The sequence below is a fragment of the Neopsephotus bourkii genome, unplaced genomic scaffold, assembly GCF_033783945.1.
Source record: "Neopsephotus bourkii isolate Nb327-2 ecotype Australia unplaced genomic scaffold, CSIRO-AGI_Nbou_v1 NB_13, whole genome shotgun sequence".
Lineage (NCBI taxonomy): Eukaryota > Metazoa > Chordata > Aves > Psittaciformes > Psittacidae > Neopsephotus > Neopsephotus bourkii.
This window is the reverse complement of record NW_026900530.1, coordinates 363,974-381,512: the sequence shown is the minus strand read 5'-3', so window position 1 is coordinate 381,512 and position 17,539 is coordinate 363,974. Positions and strand designations below refer to the sequence as shown.

At 41.5% G+C, this 17,539-nt stretch overlaps 1 protein-coding gene across 1 annotated transcript in view; it reads left to right on the top strand.

Annotated features, from left to right (window-relative positions):
- The first annotated feature begins 5,922 nt into the window (after nucleotides 1-5,922).
- Nucleotides 5,923-17,539, top strand: part of NKD1 (NKD inhibitor of WNT signaling pathway 1) — a 110,188-nt gene continuing 98,571 nt past the window's right edge. The window contains exons 1-3 of the mRNA XM_061369702.1: nucleotides 5,923-6,015; nucleotides 6,155-6,187; nucleotides 6,388-6,542. Of these exons, the coding sequence (XP_061225686.1) occupies nucleotides 5,991-6,015; nucleotides 6,155-6,187; nucleotides 6,388-6,542 (213 nt within the window). The 5' untranslated portion in view covers nucleotides 5,923-5,990. The remainder of the gene's footprint in view (nucleotides 6,016-6,154; nucleotides 6,188-6,387; nucleotides 6,543-17,539) is intronic.

Below are 17,539 nucleotides of genomic sequence, written 5' to 3'. Positions count from 1 at the left end.
GCACCAAAACTCAGGCCTTCACTGAAGGCAGTTGCTAATGTGGACTTTCAGCGTAATAGATGGTGAGAACAAAGATTAACCTGTCCTGAGCCTACATCCTCATCTCTGTGGATTCTTCCATTATAAGACTTTTTAGATTCATTTCCCTGTGAAATGTGATACAACCTAAACAGGAGTATTTTAATGGAGGCAGCATGGAGGACATCTAGCTGTCTCCTGGAGGTCGTGGTGGGAAGCAGGGAATCCGCTTAATCAGCATTTGCCACCCTAAACTACCAACTCTTAAACCCTCTTTGTGATGAGATTTCTTGGTTTTGAAGAGAGGTGAAAGAGAAAAAATACTTTAATGATGGAAACTGCGTCCACTAGAGTATGGAACTATAGAATTTTAACAGTCCAGGACTATGAAGTTTGCCAAGGTTTTATCCAGCAGATCATCACAAGCTTTAAGAAGCATAGAGGTAACCTTGAAGAAGGCCTGGAAAAAATTTCTCATGGTACCTGAGCATGTGCAATAGCTGGAATGCTTACACAGCAGGGCAAGTGATGTAGTGAATGTGCTCATTTGTGATAGACATCTTTCTGCTGCACAGGCACTGTTTGAACTTGCTGATCAGTCTTTCTTCCCCTCTGGGGTCGGGGCAGTTGCTGACATCCCCCCCAAAAACCCAACAATGAAAACAACAAAGAAAACCTGCGAAGCGAGTAGGTTTGGAGTTGAAAGGATGCCACAGTGCAGAATCATGCCAAAGGTTTGAGGCAATAAGTCAAGGCTGCAAAGTTGCTAAAGCTAGTGGGTGCTGACATGCCAGACTGCAAATATGCCTGAGGCAAGAGTGGTGAAAAAGCTGCCAAGACCATAGGTACCAAAGACAAAGACCCAAGAGCTGAAACAGTGTCTCATGACAGACATCCCACTTGTGTGTGTTGGTAGTGAAAGATCAAAGCACTCATATGGTCACCAAACCAAAATTTAAATATTATTAAAAGGATTGGTTATATCTGTAAGAGCAGGATTGTGACCCCAAATGCAAGGTAGTAATTGAAGCAATTGTTAAAGAGGTATCATTGCAGTTCAAAGGGCAATTCCTTATTGATGGAGTAAAAGGGGATTGATTAGAAAGCAGCTGAAATGGAGGCTGGATGTGGTTTGTGACCCTCTGAGATTTTGAGAGGGATGTGGTTCAACATCCTCTTTCAGCTGGATCCTGGAAAACTTAAGAGCTTAGATATATTTCAGGCTGTCTCTGACAATGGTTCTGAGAGCACCAGAGCATCTTTGAAAACATGCAATTATATGTGTTTCCTTTCACAACTGAGCAGCCTTTTCTTAAAACACTTTTGTAAAATGTAGACATAGATTGTTTGCTGCAGAGGAGGAGCAGCATAGTTTACATTTCTCTGCCCCTGTGTGCACTGTTTTTTGAGAATTACATGTTGGTTTGTTTTTTTTTTTTTTTTTTCCCCACTTTAAAAAACACAGTTCAACCCTCACTTCTGCTGGTGGTGGTCTAGCATGACCTGTATGCCGCTTCCAGGTGGACAAGAACAACACCCATATGAGACCCTGTGAGGCCAATCCCAAACTCTTCTAATCTTCAGATGGATGGGAACATGGCAAGAGAGGGGAAGAAAAGAAAGGAGATAAAGCTGAAAAATGAGAAATCAGTTTCCTGCCACTTACCCATTACCCACACAGGGAAATCAGTGTGATTCTTTTGTCCATCATGCCTATTTGCCTTCCTCCCTTTGCTCCTCCACACAGGACACAGAAGCCTGGTAGAAGGGGTGTACCAGTGATGCCTTGTCCTGGGCACCAAGCATAGCCCCTCTCTGCCTTGGGCAGTAGTGGTTCTGCCACATGCCTGGTGTGCTGGGCTGGGCTGGGCTTTCTCCGTCTGTACAGACTTTTGAGTGTGCGTAATGGGGAGGTGAATCCCATCAACTATTTATGAGCTTGCCATGACAGGCTGCTTTTGTAGGTCTGTGTCTTACGTGATCTCTGACTACATCTACCAGGTCTAAAGGCAGGTCCACCATTAGTGTGGTGTAGTGTGGTGTTTCTACACTGGCACTTAAACAACTGGTTTTAGCACGCATGTTTTCACACATAGAATCATAGAATTATAGAATAGCTAGGGTTGGAAAGGACCTTGATATCGTCAAGTTCCAACCCCCCTGCCATGGGCAGGGACACCTCACGCTAAACCATATCACCCAAGGCCTTGTCCAACTTGGTCTTGAACAGTGCCAGGGATGGAGCATTCACAACCTCCCTGAGCAATCTATTCCAGTGCCTCAACATCCTAACAGGAAAGAATTTCCTCCTTATATCCAATCTAAAATTCCCCTGTTTAAGTTTTAACCCGTTACCCCTTGTCCTATCACTACAGTCCCTAATGAATAGTCCATCTCCAGCATCCCTATAGCCCCCCTTCACATACTGGAAGGCTGCTATGAGGTCTCCACATCTTTTTACTGTGTTTGGCTGTCTTTAGGTACATGTTGAATTGCACCTTTTCAATGCTCTCTTACCTCATCATACACTAGGCTAATATGTATTTTTGCCTGTTGTTCTACAGCTAATATGCAAACACAGAATCAAACATGGGTTGGTTTGGCTTATATGACTGCATAGGAGTACTCAACTCTGTCCGAACATCAGAACAACCTTCAGTACACACAGGGTTCTCAATCTAATTGATAATCTAATGATATAACTCTTGCTATTGCCAGGTACTGTCATTAATTTTACTATGCTATTGAATATTGAAAATTAATTCCCAGAATGGTCTTACTCACTTGTTCCTTGGCTAGGATACATTTATTTCCTATCATCAACTAGTTCATAGTATATCAAGGTTCAAAAGGCTTTTTCATCCTCTGAAAATGTACAGTGTAGTCAGCGCTAATGAAAGGGCAATGAATAATACTGTACATCACGGCTTTCACTGAGGTCACTGGGTTGAATTAGAGATCCTTTAACCATTACTACAGTTTTATGAATGGTGTATTTTACCCTAATATTTTACTTGACGTCACTACTTAACACACTTCTGGCTCCATGGAAGGAAAAAAAAAAGGCTTTGTGTCCCCTGAGGTCCCTATAGTTTTGGGGATCATTATAATTCTACTGAGTCACATCCTGAGGTCCCTGATCAGTTGCCATACCATGCTAAATCCTCCTGAAATCAACTGAAAACCATGCTAAGAATCTCAAGATTTGACCCTTTATTAGTAGCTAAAACTCTCTTTCAGAGAAAGGAATAGTTGCCGTTGTGATTCCTACTCACCATAATGTAGCCAGCCTGTATTTGTGTAACTCCTAAGCCCAAGCATTGCAACCCTGACTCCCATCTTATGCAGTCAGTCACTGACATTTGGGATTTTTTAGCCAGTTTGCCTCTCCTGTGCAAATCTTGGTTTGCAGGGTACGTCACTGGCTGTAATTAAAAAGGGCTTGATTTAAACTCTAACAAATGTTGCATATGGGCAAGCAGAGCTGCACAACAGGGACTGTGTTACAAATGCAAGTCCCTTCATCTCTGTAATGGGGACACAAGTGGACCTCTGTAATCCGTTGTGAAAGCAAGGGCTTCTTCTCCCAGTCACTGGTTCAGAGCTGCTGAACTCATGACGTTCCTAAGACCTCATTCTGTTCCCAAGAGCTGAATGATGGGGGCACCACTTCACAAAATCAGTTAATAAATCCATACCATTGGGGGGCACTTAATCTATGGTGTTCTATCTCATAAACAGTGAAGATAAGTGATATCCCAAATAAAACATTTGCCACAGAAGTTAAAAAACAGTAAGCTGAGGAGAAAATAGGTATTACAATTTCAAATTTGTTCATATGCATTAGAGAGTTTTTACAAGTTTTCACAGCCTAGGTGAGGCTCATGTCCCAAGGAGTCTGCTTCATCTAAGCCTCTTTCTTCCCTTCTTTCTCCCTAAAACAAGAGGCAATCTTCAAAGGAACAAATATGTCACTTTAAATGCACTACATAAAAATGGGCCAAATGAATTATTAAAATACATTTAAAAGGAGATTCACAAAACACTCATGTGATTCGCTCTTTGACAAGCAATTGATGCTGTTGAAATGGCTGCATTTCACAACACAAGTGTTTTCTTTGCTAGACAGATAAATAGTTGAAATAATGTGAGAAACGACTTTGCAGTCATCCAAAGACCAATTTGGCTCTAAATGGTTCATTTAACGGCTTTCGACTGGCTGTGCTGCGTCGCTCCATACCCGCCCTTCACCACAGCCATGTGCTTTGGAATTCCTTCTAAAACTGAGCTCCAAGCCTCGCCCTCCTCTCCCCATCCCAATTCCCTGCAGAAGTGTTACTACATATGCTTTGAATTTTTCTTTCAGATGCGCTCCCAAGTCTAACTCCTTCCTCCCTGTGCTTGAAACATATGGATTTGAAAGCACAGATGTGGCCTTGAAGTTTTTGGACCAGGCTCATCTGGGTCAATCCCTGTATAGTTTGACTAGTAGTTTCTTCAGGAAAATTCTCAGAAGCCTTCGTTTTTTCTTGTTCTGACTCTACTACGCATTGCCTTTTATCTCTCCTAGTTGAACTACAAGGATCTCAAGGGAGATGTGATTTTCATAAACAGAAACGTAATGACCAGCCAGAGGAAGAAAGAAAATGCTTAATGACTGTGAGAGTTGTCCTTATGAAACAGCAAGTTTCCGTTTAGTTTATTCTATATGTAAAAAATGTATCATGAATAGACTGGAGGAGAAAGGGAGGTTATTTCAAGATACTATTATTATTATCATCATCATTGTTATTATTATCATTATCATTGATGGTGACTGATCATCACCATCATCGTTGTCGTCCTGGTTTAAATCCAAGCAAGAAAATTAACTTCATCCCATCCGAAACCAGTCTACTTATTATTACAATGCTGATAGAGATTTTGTCCCGCTACTGCCAGCACTGAGTCACAGAGAAAGGGTTCTGGATTTGACCCCGAGAACTCCGTTTTGGCATTAACAGGGACTCGGTAGGATCCCTTCTGCGCAGAGGGATGCCCGTACAACACAGTTTGAGGACTAAGTCAACCGTACAACTGCTTTACCGGACGTGCTGTTTTCCTTCGTGGTCCAGATACTGCTAAGGAGGGACTCGGGCGGGTCAGGAGCACCCCGGAACCGTGTCCCAGTGCCCCGGGTGACGGGGCCAGCTCGCCAGCAGCGCGGGAGCCAGGCTCCCTCCGGCACCCCGCCGAGCGAGCGGCGCCTGCGAGCCAGAGCCTGCGCCGGGCGGGGTAACCGCTTTGCACCGCGCAGTGCCAGCTGCCCGCCGGGGTTCCACGGGAGTCTGCGGAAGAAGGCGCTGCCCCGGACACGACCGGGGCCGCTCGCTGAGCGGGACTGCGGGGACAGCGCGGCTCATTGTGTGCACCCCGCGGAGCTGCACGGGGAGCAGAGCGGGCCGGCCCCGCTGCCCGTGCCTGGCTGGAAGTGAAACGCGCCCCGGCTGCTCCTTTTTCTTTTCTCTTTCTCCCTCTCTTTTTTTTTTTCTTTTCTTTTTTTTTTTTTTTTTAGCCTCCAAAAAGCTCCGTAGCCCCTTTCATCTGCCGCCGCGGCCCAATGGGAAGGCGGAGGCTGCCTGCAAGTGGTCTAATCTCAATGAGGTGTCAATCATGTTCCCCGGTGGGTGAAGTAAGGTCTTTTGTAACCGCCTCTGTCTTTGGGAAAGAGAGGAGAGAGGAGGAAGACTGGAGCGGAGCGGGGAACGCCGGACCTTACTGCAGGAGAGGACTCCAGCTCTGATCTCATGTGTGCCTGAGCAGGGGAAGCGGAGCACATGGATTTCTAAACACGCTGGGATTTTATAGATCTACAAAAAAAAAAAAAAAAACAACAACAAAACAACAACAAAAAAAAAAAACCACAACAAGAAGCCAACCTGACCCTACTGAAAGCAGTCAAATGAATCGTAATTGCAGATCAATGCAGAGAGATGGGGAAACTTCACTCGAAACATGGTTAGTTCCTTTCACTTGCTACTTCCTTAGCCCCTTCCCCTCATTCGGATTTTACTCGGTTTGTTGCTTGATTTTATACTGGTGTCTAATGATCTTCCTTTATTATTTCCCCCACACACTTTCCTCCGGATCTGCCTAGCTGCCGTTTGTAAACCCCGAGAAAGTCCAGAAGGTAGGGATGGTTGCTTGCTGCTAGTAACTTTGAACGCGTTCCCCTGCTCTGGGTGCCTGCCCCGGGCCCCCTGCCCTGTCCCCTCAACTTTCCGCCGCGGTTTGCGCGATCCTGCCCCGGCTCCGGGGGATGCCGGTGGCCGCGGGGGCCGGGCGGGCTCTGCGGGCGCCTCAGCGGCGGCATTGTCTCCTCTTTCCTAGGTGATAGTTTTGCTGTGAACGCTTCTCTGGCTCGCAGAGGGCTGGAGGACTGGATGGTGAAGCAGAAATACTCCGGGGGCAGCAGCGGAGGCAGCAGCTCGGGACTCCAGCAAGGCTGCCAGCACCGGGCTGTGTGCAGGCTCGCCAGCTCCAGGGTATGTCAGCTTCCTTGCTGCCCCCACCCCCCGTCCCTCCTTCTTGAAACGGGGAAAACCAAAACCTCTTTCTACATCCCTCTCTCCCTCCCAAGGGTCGGTTGTGCAAAGTCAGGGTTTGCTCTGCCCCAGTGCTGCTCCAGAGGGCTGCACCGTGGGTGGCTTCCTTCAGTCCTTTGATGAAGTTAGGAGGTGCGGAGCAAACTTTATGCTGGCACAAAAGCCAGAGGAGTAAGAGAACCTGCCCTCACTACGATTAGAACAAACCCCTTCACAAACAGGAACAATCTCCGGGCAAAGCCCAGCACCCTGCCAGTGCGTGCAAGCTTGTGCACCCTGATTGGTGTACAAGTTCGGCTGTGACATTCTGGCAGAGGAATTCTGGAAAGGGGAAGTCCCCGACGACTCGTTATTTATTTGCTCTTTGCTAATAATGGGGTGCAGGCTTTCTCCATAAGAGTCGTTGCACATGTTGCTTGTCCTGGCAGTTAGCACACTGGCCACCCTTCCTCTTGCTTCTGGTCTTTTTGTGTAAAGTTGAGCTGGTGGAAAAGTTTAAGTTGCCTTTTTTTTTTTTTTTTTTTCCTTTTTCCTTCTTAATGTTGTCTCTTTAAACAAGAAGGCATGATGGGAGGTAAACAGACTTAACAGTTCATAGATATGGTCCTCATAGTGTTTCAGAGTATGATACAGAGCTTATTGATGTTTACTGAAAGACTTCCATTGACTTCTGAGAGCTTTGAATCAAGCCCTGAAAGCTTCATCAGTGGAAAAGTAACCTGAGAGATGGGGAGATTGGAATCTGTGCTTCCCAGCAAGGAATGTGGCTCTGAAAGCACAAGCAGAGCCTGGCCACCAAACCTCCTGCAGGCTCTTTGCTTTGTTAGCCACCAGTTTTATTGTCAGAAGCCTGGACTTTCCATGTCTCAGGAAAAACTATCTCGCAAGTGGAAAATACTTCATTGTATTGGGTGTTAAAGTGTGTAGAAGATGCGTACGGGAAAAGATAATAGTTATTAGATTCCACCAGTATTGTATTTAAGGGAGGATAAGTTTGGAAGAAGTAAGACCGGGGTGGGGGGTGGGGGATGAAGGGGTGGTGGTGGTGCAAGTGTTTGTTTGATGAGCTTAATCACCTCATGTGCAACTTGCAGGTGTGGTTGGTTGAAGTGGTTTTTATTGTGCTTTACTTGGAGACAATGTGTCCAAAGAATGAAGGTCTCATCAACAGTGGTACATAGATGTGTGAAACAGACACAAAGAGTGAACCCATGTGCTTTTAATTCTTTTCATTATCCCCATTTTAGTAACTCAAGCTTTTTGAATATGTTCTACCTTTCAAATACACATTTTCTACAAAAGAAGCTCAACTCACCAAACTAAATATGGGTTTAAAATGCAAGAGTTAAAGGCAAAAAACTCTGACTTTAGCTTTGTGAAATGTGTTTTCTTCCACAAATACAGTTTGTTTTCTGACAAGAAGGAAAAAAACCCCAACTTTGTCGGAGATACTTTTTTATTCACAAAACTTCAGTTTTCATTTCTATGTGGTATGCTCAGCTGGAGAGACAGTATTTCTCTTCTTAAGGTGTCCTTTTACTCATGATAGCTCAGCAATTAGCAAGCCATTAACTAAAAATTAGTCTACAGTTTTAGTACATTATAATAATGTAAATAGGTTTAAGTATGTTTAAAAGCAGTGTTCCCATGAGGCTTTTTACTGTCATCCTGATAGAGCTGTTGCTGAATGTTTGAAAATATAAATTTATTGCCTAATATATTGGGTAGTATCTGCATGCATATATCGCTTGCTAATTGACTTAGTTTAATTGTCATCCTGTCACAGGCACACTGTGACAGCTACATTAAAGTTCCTCTAAAATATGCTCTTTTTGTAATATGGAAGGGTGCATTTCTAATCCTACATTGGAACCAGATGTGCCATATGTACAGTCTTTTTAACAAGGATTATGGAGTCTCAGCTATTTGCTGTGAGATTGCATGACTGTTTCTCTTCTGAAATCTCTTTGATCTCTTGTATAATTATACCAAGATACAAAGAGAATTGTAGCCTAACCTCTTGGCTCTTTGTTCACCTCAAGATGTAGCAATAGCAGTCACTTCTTGTAACAGTTAGTCATTTGAGATTGTGTGGGACAGTTGTGTATTCCCCAATAATGTAGTACTGGTGCACTTGAATTGACCGAGGGCTCTTACTACTTCAAAATTCTTCCTAAAATGTTCAGTAAGCTTCCAGGACTCTGTAGAATGGTGCAGTTTTGTTGTGTCACAGCTGAAACTTTGGCTTCTCATTGCTGAGCTTGTGATTTACAGCAGAAAGAGTTAGACCAAACACTGATGAAAATATCTGCATTCAGAGAAACGTCCAGTGAGTTTTAAAAAAATAATGGTCCAAGAAATAATTTCTCCTAGGGATCCTTAACCAGAGTTTTGTTGATGGTGGTTTTATTGAATCTTATCTGCTAAAATCCAGTATACAGGTCCAAATACCTGTTTTTCGTAGAAGAGAGCATTCAGTTGCTTTCAAATCTGAAACTTAAAAGGTTTGAATAATTTTGACTAGAACTTGAATGTGATAGTGAAATTTGACTTATGCTGCTCCGCATAAGCCAAAAATTCTGTTTTGGTTCTAGAGGAAGGCTGTTTTCCTCAAGAATAGAGATACTGAATGATTTTGCTGAAGTTAGTCATCCAGAGGAGATGACAATGAAGTTCAGGGAGATTCATCTAGCATTTTACAAGAGGGGTGAGTGACTAATACAGGAAAGCAAAAATTTTTCGTTTGTGCCCCTCTCTAGAAAAACTGAATTTATGATAGTTGTGAAGGGGAGGTCTTTACATCAGCTCACTCAAGGGGTGTTTGACACAAGGAGAGTTGAAGAATACACCACCTTTTTCCCTCCTGAAGTTTTAAGAGTTTCTTGGTCAAAACTCTTCCCTCAGTTGATGTGTTTTTCATGTTGTGTGCCATCCATCCATGTCTCCTGCTTCCAAATCACTGGAAGAACAATTAGTGTCCATCTGTTGCCAAATGCATCAGTCATCTGAGAATGTTCTCATAGTATGTTGGGTGAACGCATGAGCTAGAGGAAAGGGAGCATATCTGGAAGACATGCTTCTGGTGCATACACAACTTTCTCTTCTAGGCTGAGCTCAGCTCATTAAACCATTGCCACCCGCCCAGCAGGGGCTGCTGTGCTCTAAGGGTTTTAATTACTGTGGAGGATGAGGGTTGGGCTGCAGCCTTCCACATCAGGCAGAACTAAAGAAAAATGGATTTCTGCTTCATCCATGTAAAGTATGAGGTTCAGAGTCATCTTCTAGTTTCAAAACTAATTGAAACCACTGGAGCTGTAAATCTGTTAGAGCAATTGAATACACTTCTTTTGCTGCTTTATGAATGAGTTAACTTGTGCCCAGAAAGGTTTTCTGATGCCGTGGATTATTCTGTATAATTCTTAAGTTTAATTTTATTCTGTCTGTTTACTTTTGCAAACTATTTTTGGAGTTGAACATTGTTTGCAAGTATTCATGTATTTGTTTGTTTAACTGTGAAGTAGCTCTATGCTGACAATATTAAATATGACATTTGCTTAGTTCAATTTACTTTTATCTTCAAAGCCATAAAAATTTCACTGGTTTCTTGTGTTTCTCTTTGAGATCTGTGCTTGGAATTGGAAAAAATGTCATATTTTTAATTAAATTTCAAACCAGCTCCCAGTGAGCCAAGTTGAAAGTAATCATTTTAGGTAAAATAGAAGAGAATTTAGCTTACCACTTCTGCTGGGCTCTTCAGTGCTAGTGTTTCTCATGTTCAACCCTAATTGATATTAGTTAGAGTTGAGTATCTGGTCTGGGAATAATACAGCATGAAATACTGAAGCACACCACTGCTTCAGAGGTGGGTCTTGTGCTCCCTTTGTTCTGTGCCTGTAACCACCAGTGCCATTAATGGACATTCCTTGCATGGCTGAGAGGAGACTACACCAATGTCAACTTCACTGCTTCTGTAGCACGATCATTCTTAAATTTAAAAAGAAAAAGAAAATTCCCCACTGTTAAATACCATGTGTGTGTGCATATAAAAATACATAGTCTTACGGAAAACACAGCTGGGTAGGTCATTCATCCAAAATGAAAACAATAAACAGGAAATAGACTTTTTAGTGCAATGTATATACTGTGGCTTAAAGGCTGTTGAAGTGGAAGACTTCATTTCTAGCACTACTTTGGGGTCATCTCTTGGGTAGATGACATTTGAAAGACTGCCTCACTGATATTGTGACAAGAGCAATTAAAATTTCCTTGGGTGCTGTCTTGTTTGCTTGGATTAATCTCTTAAACTGAAATATTTTCAAGTACATTAATGTCAGTATTGTATGGATAATTATTTCCATTGACTTTCAGGATTAAAATAAACAAGAGACTCAGAAGAGCTAGATCTTGGTATGACTAAAATAGTATGCTGATACACAAACTGTTGTGTATGTCATTTAGATTGAAATGGCCAAATTTAATATTGAGAGAGAAACAGAATCTTATTTAGTGTTGAAATTCAGTGCCAACAAACCAAGATAATTTAATTAGTGGTGGAAATAGTGTATCTTGACAGCTCTGGTTTGGGAAAATTATAATATGACTATTAACAATCAAAAAGTCTCTGAAAGTATTAGTGCCATGGTGATGAGATTAGTGAATTGGCCAATGCTGTAGTTGAAAGCTAGATTCCAAGGGAATTATCCTTGAATGATACCAGTCGGTGCAATTAAAAGCCACAATTCAGTTGCCATATGGAAAGTGTTAGGCATCCTTACATGGTTTCAGAACTATGTGCCAGAGGTTAAATTGACATATGAAGAAAAGCATAAATTAAATATTTTGTGTTATGAAATTAGAAGTTGACTTTGCTTGAGCCATATGGAGGAGGTAGATGGAAGACTGTATTTCATCAGGGCTTGTTTTATTGGTGTTTCAGATTTAATGTGGTACACTTTTAATTTGGCATGTTGATTGGAAAGCTGAATGGCCTGTAAAGTTTCTGCAAACAAACTCATTAAAGTAACTTTTTTTCTGGGAGGTTGTTGATCTCTACCAACCCTCTTACTCCCATTCCATTACTTAGGTTGATGTTTGAAAGAAGGATGCATCTTCTGTGTAGTAGCTGGGTGAAGTTCTCCTTTAAGCAATACAAGCTATACCTCTTGGACTTCTCACAGTCCCTGTTGGCTTAGTGAAACCTTAATTCTTCTGAATGAGGAGGGCTTGGTTATGGAGTATATTTTTGTCTGTAAAGTGGGATGAAAAGTAACAACAGTATGTTCTTTAATGAATTGAATATAAATAATGTAATCCAGGCTTTACACTAAAAGTTCGGTTGTAATAAAAATGGGAAATTTGTAGCACATGATTGTCGACATATGGGAATGTTCTTTACAGCAGCATTCATTAACAGAAGGTTTTTCTGTAGATTTTCTGGGATCTGTAACAAGACCCAGAAGAAGCTCTGTAAGTGGCTATTTGTAGGCACCCTTCAGAAGATCTTAGTTGACTTTTATGGTTTCTTTTGAATAGGGTTATGTACAGACGAAAGAGAAGTCTCTTGAGTATTCTGTTGAGTATTGAAACATTGTAAGAGTTAGTTTTTCCAAAGTCGGGGAAATAATTGTTTGTTGATGATATTTAAATCAAAATGGAGCATTGCTCCCCATGCTGCAGATGTTGCCCTTTGTAGAAATCCTCATGGATGGATTTGCTTCGTGAAGTCAGCATCAAAACCTTGTTGGAAAGTAAGTCATAGATGTTGAAACACACAAAGTATTTGAAATATTTTTTTTGTAACTAAACCACTTTTCTAGTTAATACACCAGTTACTCTGAATGCTTTGGCATTTTCAGACTGTGGTATTTATAGATATCTTCATGGAAAATGAGGTATAGTTTTAGTTCAAAAAATTACTGTGAAGAAATGGTCAAATAGACTTTCCCTGTGAACTTATTTAGTTGTATCTGCCAACACTGGCAGCCAAACTAAGCTTGTATTTACTCCTACAGAGTAACTACAGCTATGGGAGACTGAGCTGGACTGTATTCCACTCAAGAGTTATTAACCAGTTTCCAAACGCAAAGTCTTCATTGTGTCTGATTTCTGAGCCAGCAAAGCATGTTTGTGTTGGAATATCTCATGACATTTGTCTTGCAGTGGTGGAACACCAGTGGTGTTAGCTGTGGTGAAAGGGCTGTGCTGGCACAGATATTTTTACTTCTGCATAATCTGAGGGGAAATGACTTGCGTAGGTTCAGCTATTGTTATTCTCATTGTTCTGCAAGGGGTACTGCTGTACAGTGCATTTGCTTTTTGTAAACTTCTGGATTATGTTGTCATCAGAGCAACATAGCATATATTTTGTCTTGAAATTTGCGGAGTAGCAATGACATGTCAGAACATGCGAGACATCCTTTTTCGAGTTGGAAATTCCTGTACAGTTAGTGTCTTCCAAATAGACTTCTGTCACATAACAGCATGTCCACTGCTAAAGAAGGACCAGACCATTCATTTGCCATGGCAGTTGACATTCCCACAGGCTTGTATCTCCAAGTATGTGTTCAGCCAGATTCCTTAATAGGTGTGTGTCTCATGTGATCTGGTGTGTGCCCAGAGAAATGTGAGAAATATTTTGGTTTAATCATACAGAATCTGTTAGAGGAAGGGAGCGATGATGCATTCTGTTGTTGGGAGGTCCTGTAACAGCTGTGAAACTGAGTACCACTGGGTTTGTTTGTGTGGTGTGGCCTATTGTATATTACAGGGCAATAAATGCTGCTATTGTTTTAGTCTCCAAAGCTTTTGGTGGAGTAAATCCTTAAAATACACTTAAAAGACCCTACCACACCAACCCCTCCAGGGGTAAGGGAAGACCCCTGGTTCCCTGATTCAAACCAAAATCCTTGCCAAATGCATGAGAAGTAGTTGTTCCTTAAATCTCAAGCTGATTTTAGTAATATTTAATACTTGGGAACAAGACTTATCAGGCAAGCACTTTTTCTGCTTTTTGTCAAAGTTCTGATAGTTTGTTGATTTGCTCCAATAACCCTTCTTGATCTGAATATTCAGTGGAACTCTGAATCTCATAAAGCTGAGTGTGAAAAGGTCTCTGGCTTATACCTTAAAAAATGCCATTTACCAGTCTTGCTTTTGGTTTTAATGGGTTTGGTTATAAATGCAGGCTCAGCGGCACTGGTCCCTTATGGTATTTGAAATAAGAATCTCTTGAGAATCCTTGCTTAAAATGTGGGAAGAGATCAGTTACGTTTTGAGCAAAATTTACAGCAGAGTTCTCTTAAAGTGCCTGGAATTTTCAGCCATGTATCCTTGGACTTCAAGCTAACAAATGCAGGCAGAATGTATGTTGCTTTAGCTCAAAGATGGTTTGGCATGTGGTCAGAACAGTCTGTGCACTGCCCATCTAGAGAAATACTTGTGTTTTGTGATTAGGGTGGAATTTAATGCATTTGAGGGCATTACTGTGGTACCTTTAAAGGGATTAAGTATATTGAGTTTCCTATTAAAGTGTAACATTGTGATTCAAGATCTGTGAAAGAAAATCATGCATGGGTGTTTGATCTTGGGGTGCAGTCGTACATGCTGTGAGGCATAAAATAAGGGGATAGACTCAGTAGGCAAGTGACAGAACAAAGTACTGTCTTGCAGGAGAAATGGGATTTGCAAGCAGGCTTGGATCTTTTGATTCATATTCTGATGTGAAAGATGAGTGGTACGGAGGTGACAGATTTGTCTTGGGGGAGGAAGAAGAATGGTGGGTAGTGTGTCATTGCCCTCAGAGGTAGTTTGCCATCTGATTCCCCCAAGGTTTGATAGTGGTAGGTAAGAACTAAGCTGTTTCTTGTCCTGTCTTAAAAATTTTTTACTATTCCAGGATAGTTAGTTTCAAGAGAGTTAGGCAAAGAAGGTGGCATGTAAAGATAAGCCTTACGCCTTAAATGCATATAAAGAACAGATGCCTGTTTGGGGGAATGGGAGTTTTGTCTGTACATAGTGCACTAGTCCTGAGCTCAGAGAATAAAAAGCAGTCTCTGTATTGCATAAGATGCTGTGGTTAAGCCTGTATCAGTGTATCTCCAATAAACTACTGTTTGAAACAATAAATAATGATTTTGCTTGTGAACTTTCCAAATCTCTGTGTTCACGTAGCATACGTGTATATACACTACAGACACTCATTCCCCTATAAAGAGAGAACATCATAGTCTAGCAAACAGAGTATCTGTCATTCCAGCTGAGCAAAGGTCTAAGGCAATAACCCAAAATATTCTGGAAGAAATTCTAAAAAGCATTGAAGAAATCAATCGTCTGATCCTAGAGGAAGGTCTTTGATGTAATCCTGCTAAGTTTGTACTGGGAGCCTGCCTATTTCTTTATGGTCAGCCCTACACTTTCTCTATGAAAAGTGGATTAAATAATTTCATATGCTTCTGCTTCAAAAAAAGATGGTTGATAGTTTCTAAAGTGTACACACTGTTTAAATGTAGATTGTGGCTTTTAGCTGAAGCCCAGGTGGGGAGGAAGGGCTTTTCAAAACAAGTACTTACAGGAAAATAAATAACACTTTGATATTTTTCCCATGGAAAAACTGTGCCTCATTTAGCCATCCTGAATATTTAATTTTATGTTGAGGATAAACTTCATAGGTTATCTCAGTTAAAGCCATTTTTATTTATGCAAAGCTTATGTGCAAGGTCTTGTTCCTGATGCGTATGTAAAAGGAGGTCTTCAGAATGCCGTAAGTTACTTTTAAAGGTACATTTATAGCTAACAATGTCCAGTTATGTGAGTCTGGTTTTATCATCTTGAAAAATTCTGCAATATTTTGATGTTGTGTTTTGATGTAAAAGTCCTTTTGTAATACAGGGGAAACTTGTCACTGCTTTCAGTGGTTTTCTACTGGGTTCTCTGCCACATGAGTGAAAGATGAGGGAAGGTTCAAGTGATAGTATAAGAGTCTTTTTATCTAGCAGCTACATTGCTGGTGGAATGGCAGTGTATTTTCCTCTACAGATGCAGTTTATCTGACCACTTTATGACAGGTTCATGAAAGTTTTTCCCAGTTGTACTGCCACTTAAATTCCCATTTGTAATTAGCATTGAAATTTTGCAGATAGGTTTATGAAGCATATTTTTAGAGAGGCTATTCCCACAAAACTACTTAATGCCCATTAAAATACCACATTTTTATTGTATGAAGGTGTTTTTTATCTAATTAGGTTGGTTTGTTAAGGTATTGCACCACAGTCTCACTTTTTTTTTTTTAAGCTGTTTTTAATCATTTATTTATGACTGGTAGGAAGCATACAAAATCTTTAACTCTAGCCTAATGCACAGCATAAAGAAGTAAATGATCTCTTCCTGCCTAAGCTATTGTACAGGGCTTTTCTTTGAAAGGCATCTGTTCATGGATTAAAACATCATGACGTGTAACAGAAGAGAAAAAAATACCAACCAGCAACAGAATTTAGAAAGGAAGTATTGTATCCATTAATGCTATGTGGACTTCATTGGAATTTGGTCATCAGCCTTATCATGGCACACATTTCCACATGTGCTGTTTGACTTTTTTCTTTATTTTTAAGATAATTAAAAAAAAAAAAAATCAAGTTTTGTGAGAACTGTGATAAAAGTCAAAGGTAAAGCACATTGGAGTAGCTCTGTGTCCCTGGAGGTCCCTGGGAGGTACCAGCTAGACTAAGCACTGCAGGTGCTTAGTCAGTGAACATACATTTGCTGCTTAAACACAGAAGAAACCAATGCTAAAACAATTTATCCTTAACCTTATGGCCACTTCTGGTTTTCCCCATTTTGGAAAGACAGAAACCAAAGGCTCTGCAGTGAGAAGCCCTCTAGATTTGCCAGTAAATGAGTAACAGACAGTGGCCAATGTCCTGTGGGAGTAGCAGCAGGATTGTGATGTCCTTTATTAGCTCAACGACAGTAATCTGACCCTCCTCGGTGTGTTTCTAATGGCAACACTGACAGTCCTGGTCTCCTCAAAAAATGAGGAGAATTTCACCACCACTGGGGAAAATAGGAAAGCTTGTCAAATACAGTGGGACAGAATGGTTAGACAAGAAAAGTGCTATCTTTTTAGCAAGTAAAGAGTCCTGGCCTACTGTATAGTCAGAGTTTCTCCTACTGTCAGCAGGAGCCCTATCCAAAGACAGGGTGAGGCTTCCTCCTTTAACACTTACAGTAGGCATGGGGTCTGGTCAAAAACTACTGTTAAATGCCAAAATCCAGTAGTATCAGGCATGGATAAGCAGTTCTGCCTTCAGTTAGAAATAGGCACAGAGACTCTTTTCTGAGAGGTGTGCCAGTCTGAGACACATGCCAGATCAGGAGTAGGATTTGGCTTTAAATTGTGTTGGCACAACTTACTGATGCCAGTGGGGTGGGTGTTAAGAGCTGACAGCAGAACTGGGTGGAGGGGAGTAGATCAGCTGAAAAAGCAGTCTTCTGGCATTCAGTCTCATCTGCCTGTAATGGGCAGAAGTGTGTTTTGCCCAGATTTAGCAATCCACAGACAAGAGCCTTTCTTGTGGTGGTGGTGACAGTGAGTATTTTGTGTCATACCCCAGCTGCACACCAAAGTATATTGTAAGTTTTGTGCCATGCTGGTTTGCAGTGGCCATTCTTGCATGGTGATGCCTTCCTTCAGTGGCCACACTGTTCTGTTCAGGTAGCACACCTTTTTCTTCAGTTGACCAAGTTCTGCTGATGGCAGACTTTACCCACACTTCACATGCCTATTTGAACTGCCTGCCTGTGCTGTAGAGAGGATGAAATGGTACAAGTTTTGCCACACAGGTTTTTGACTGTGTGCTATTGATAGGACAGATTTTGGAGTGATCTCTGTGGAGTATAAAGGGTTACGTTGTTGAAGTTATACAGGCGCCAATCCACTGGCA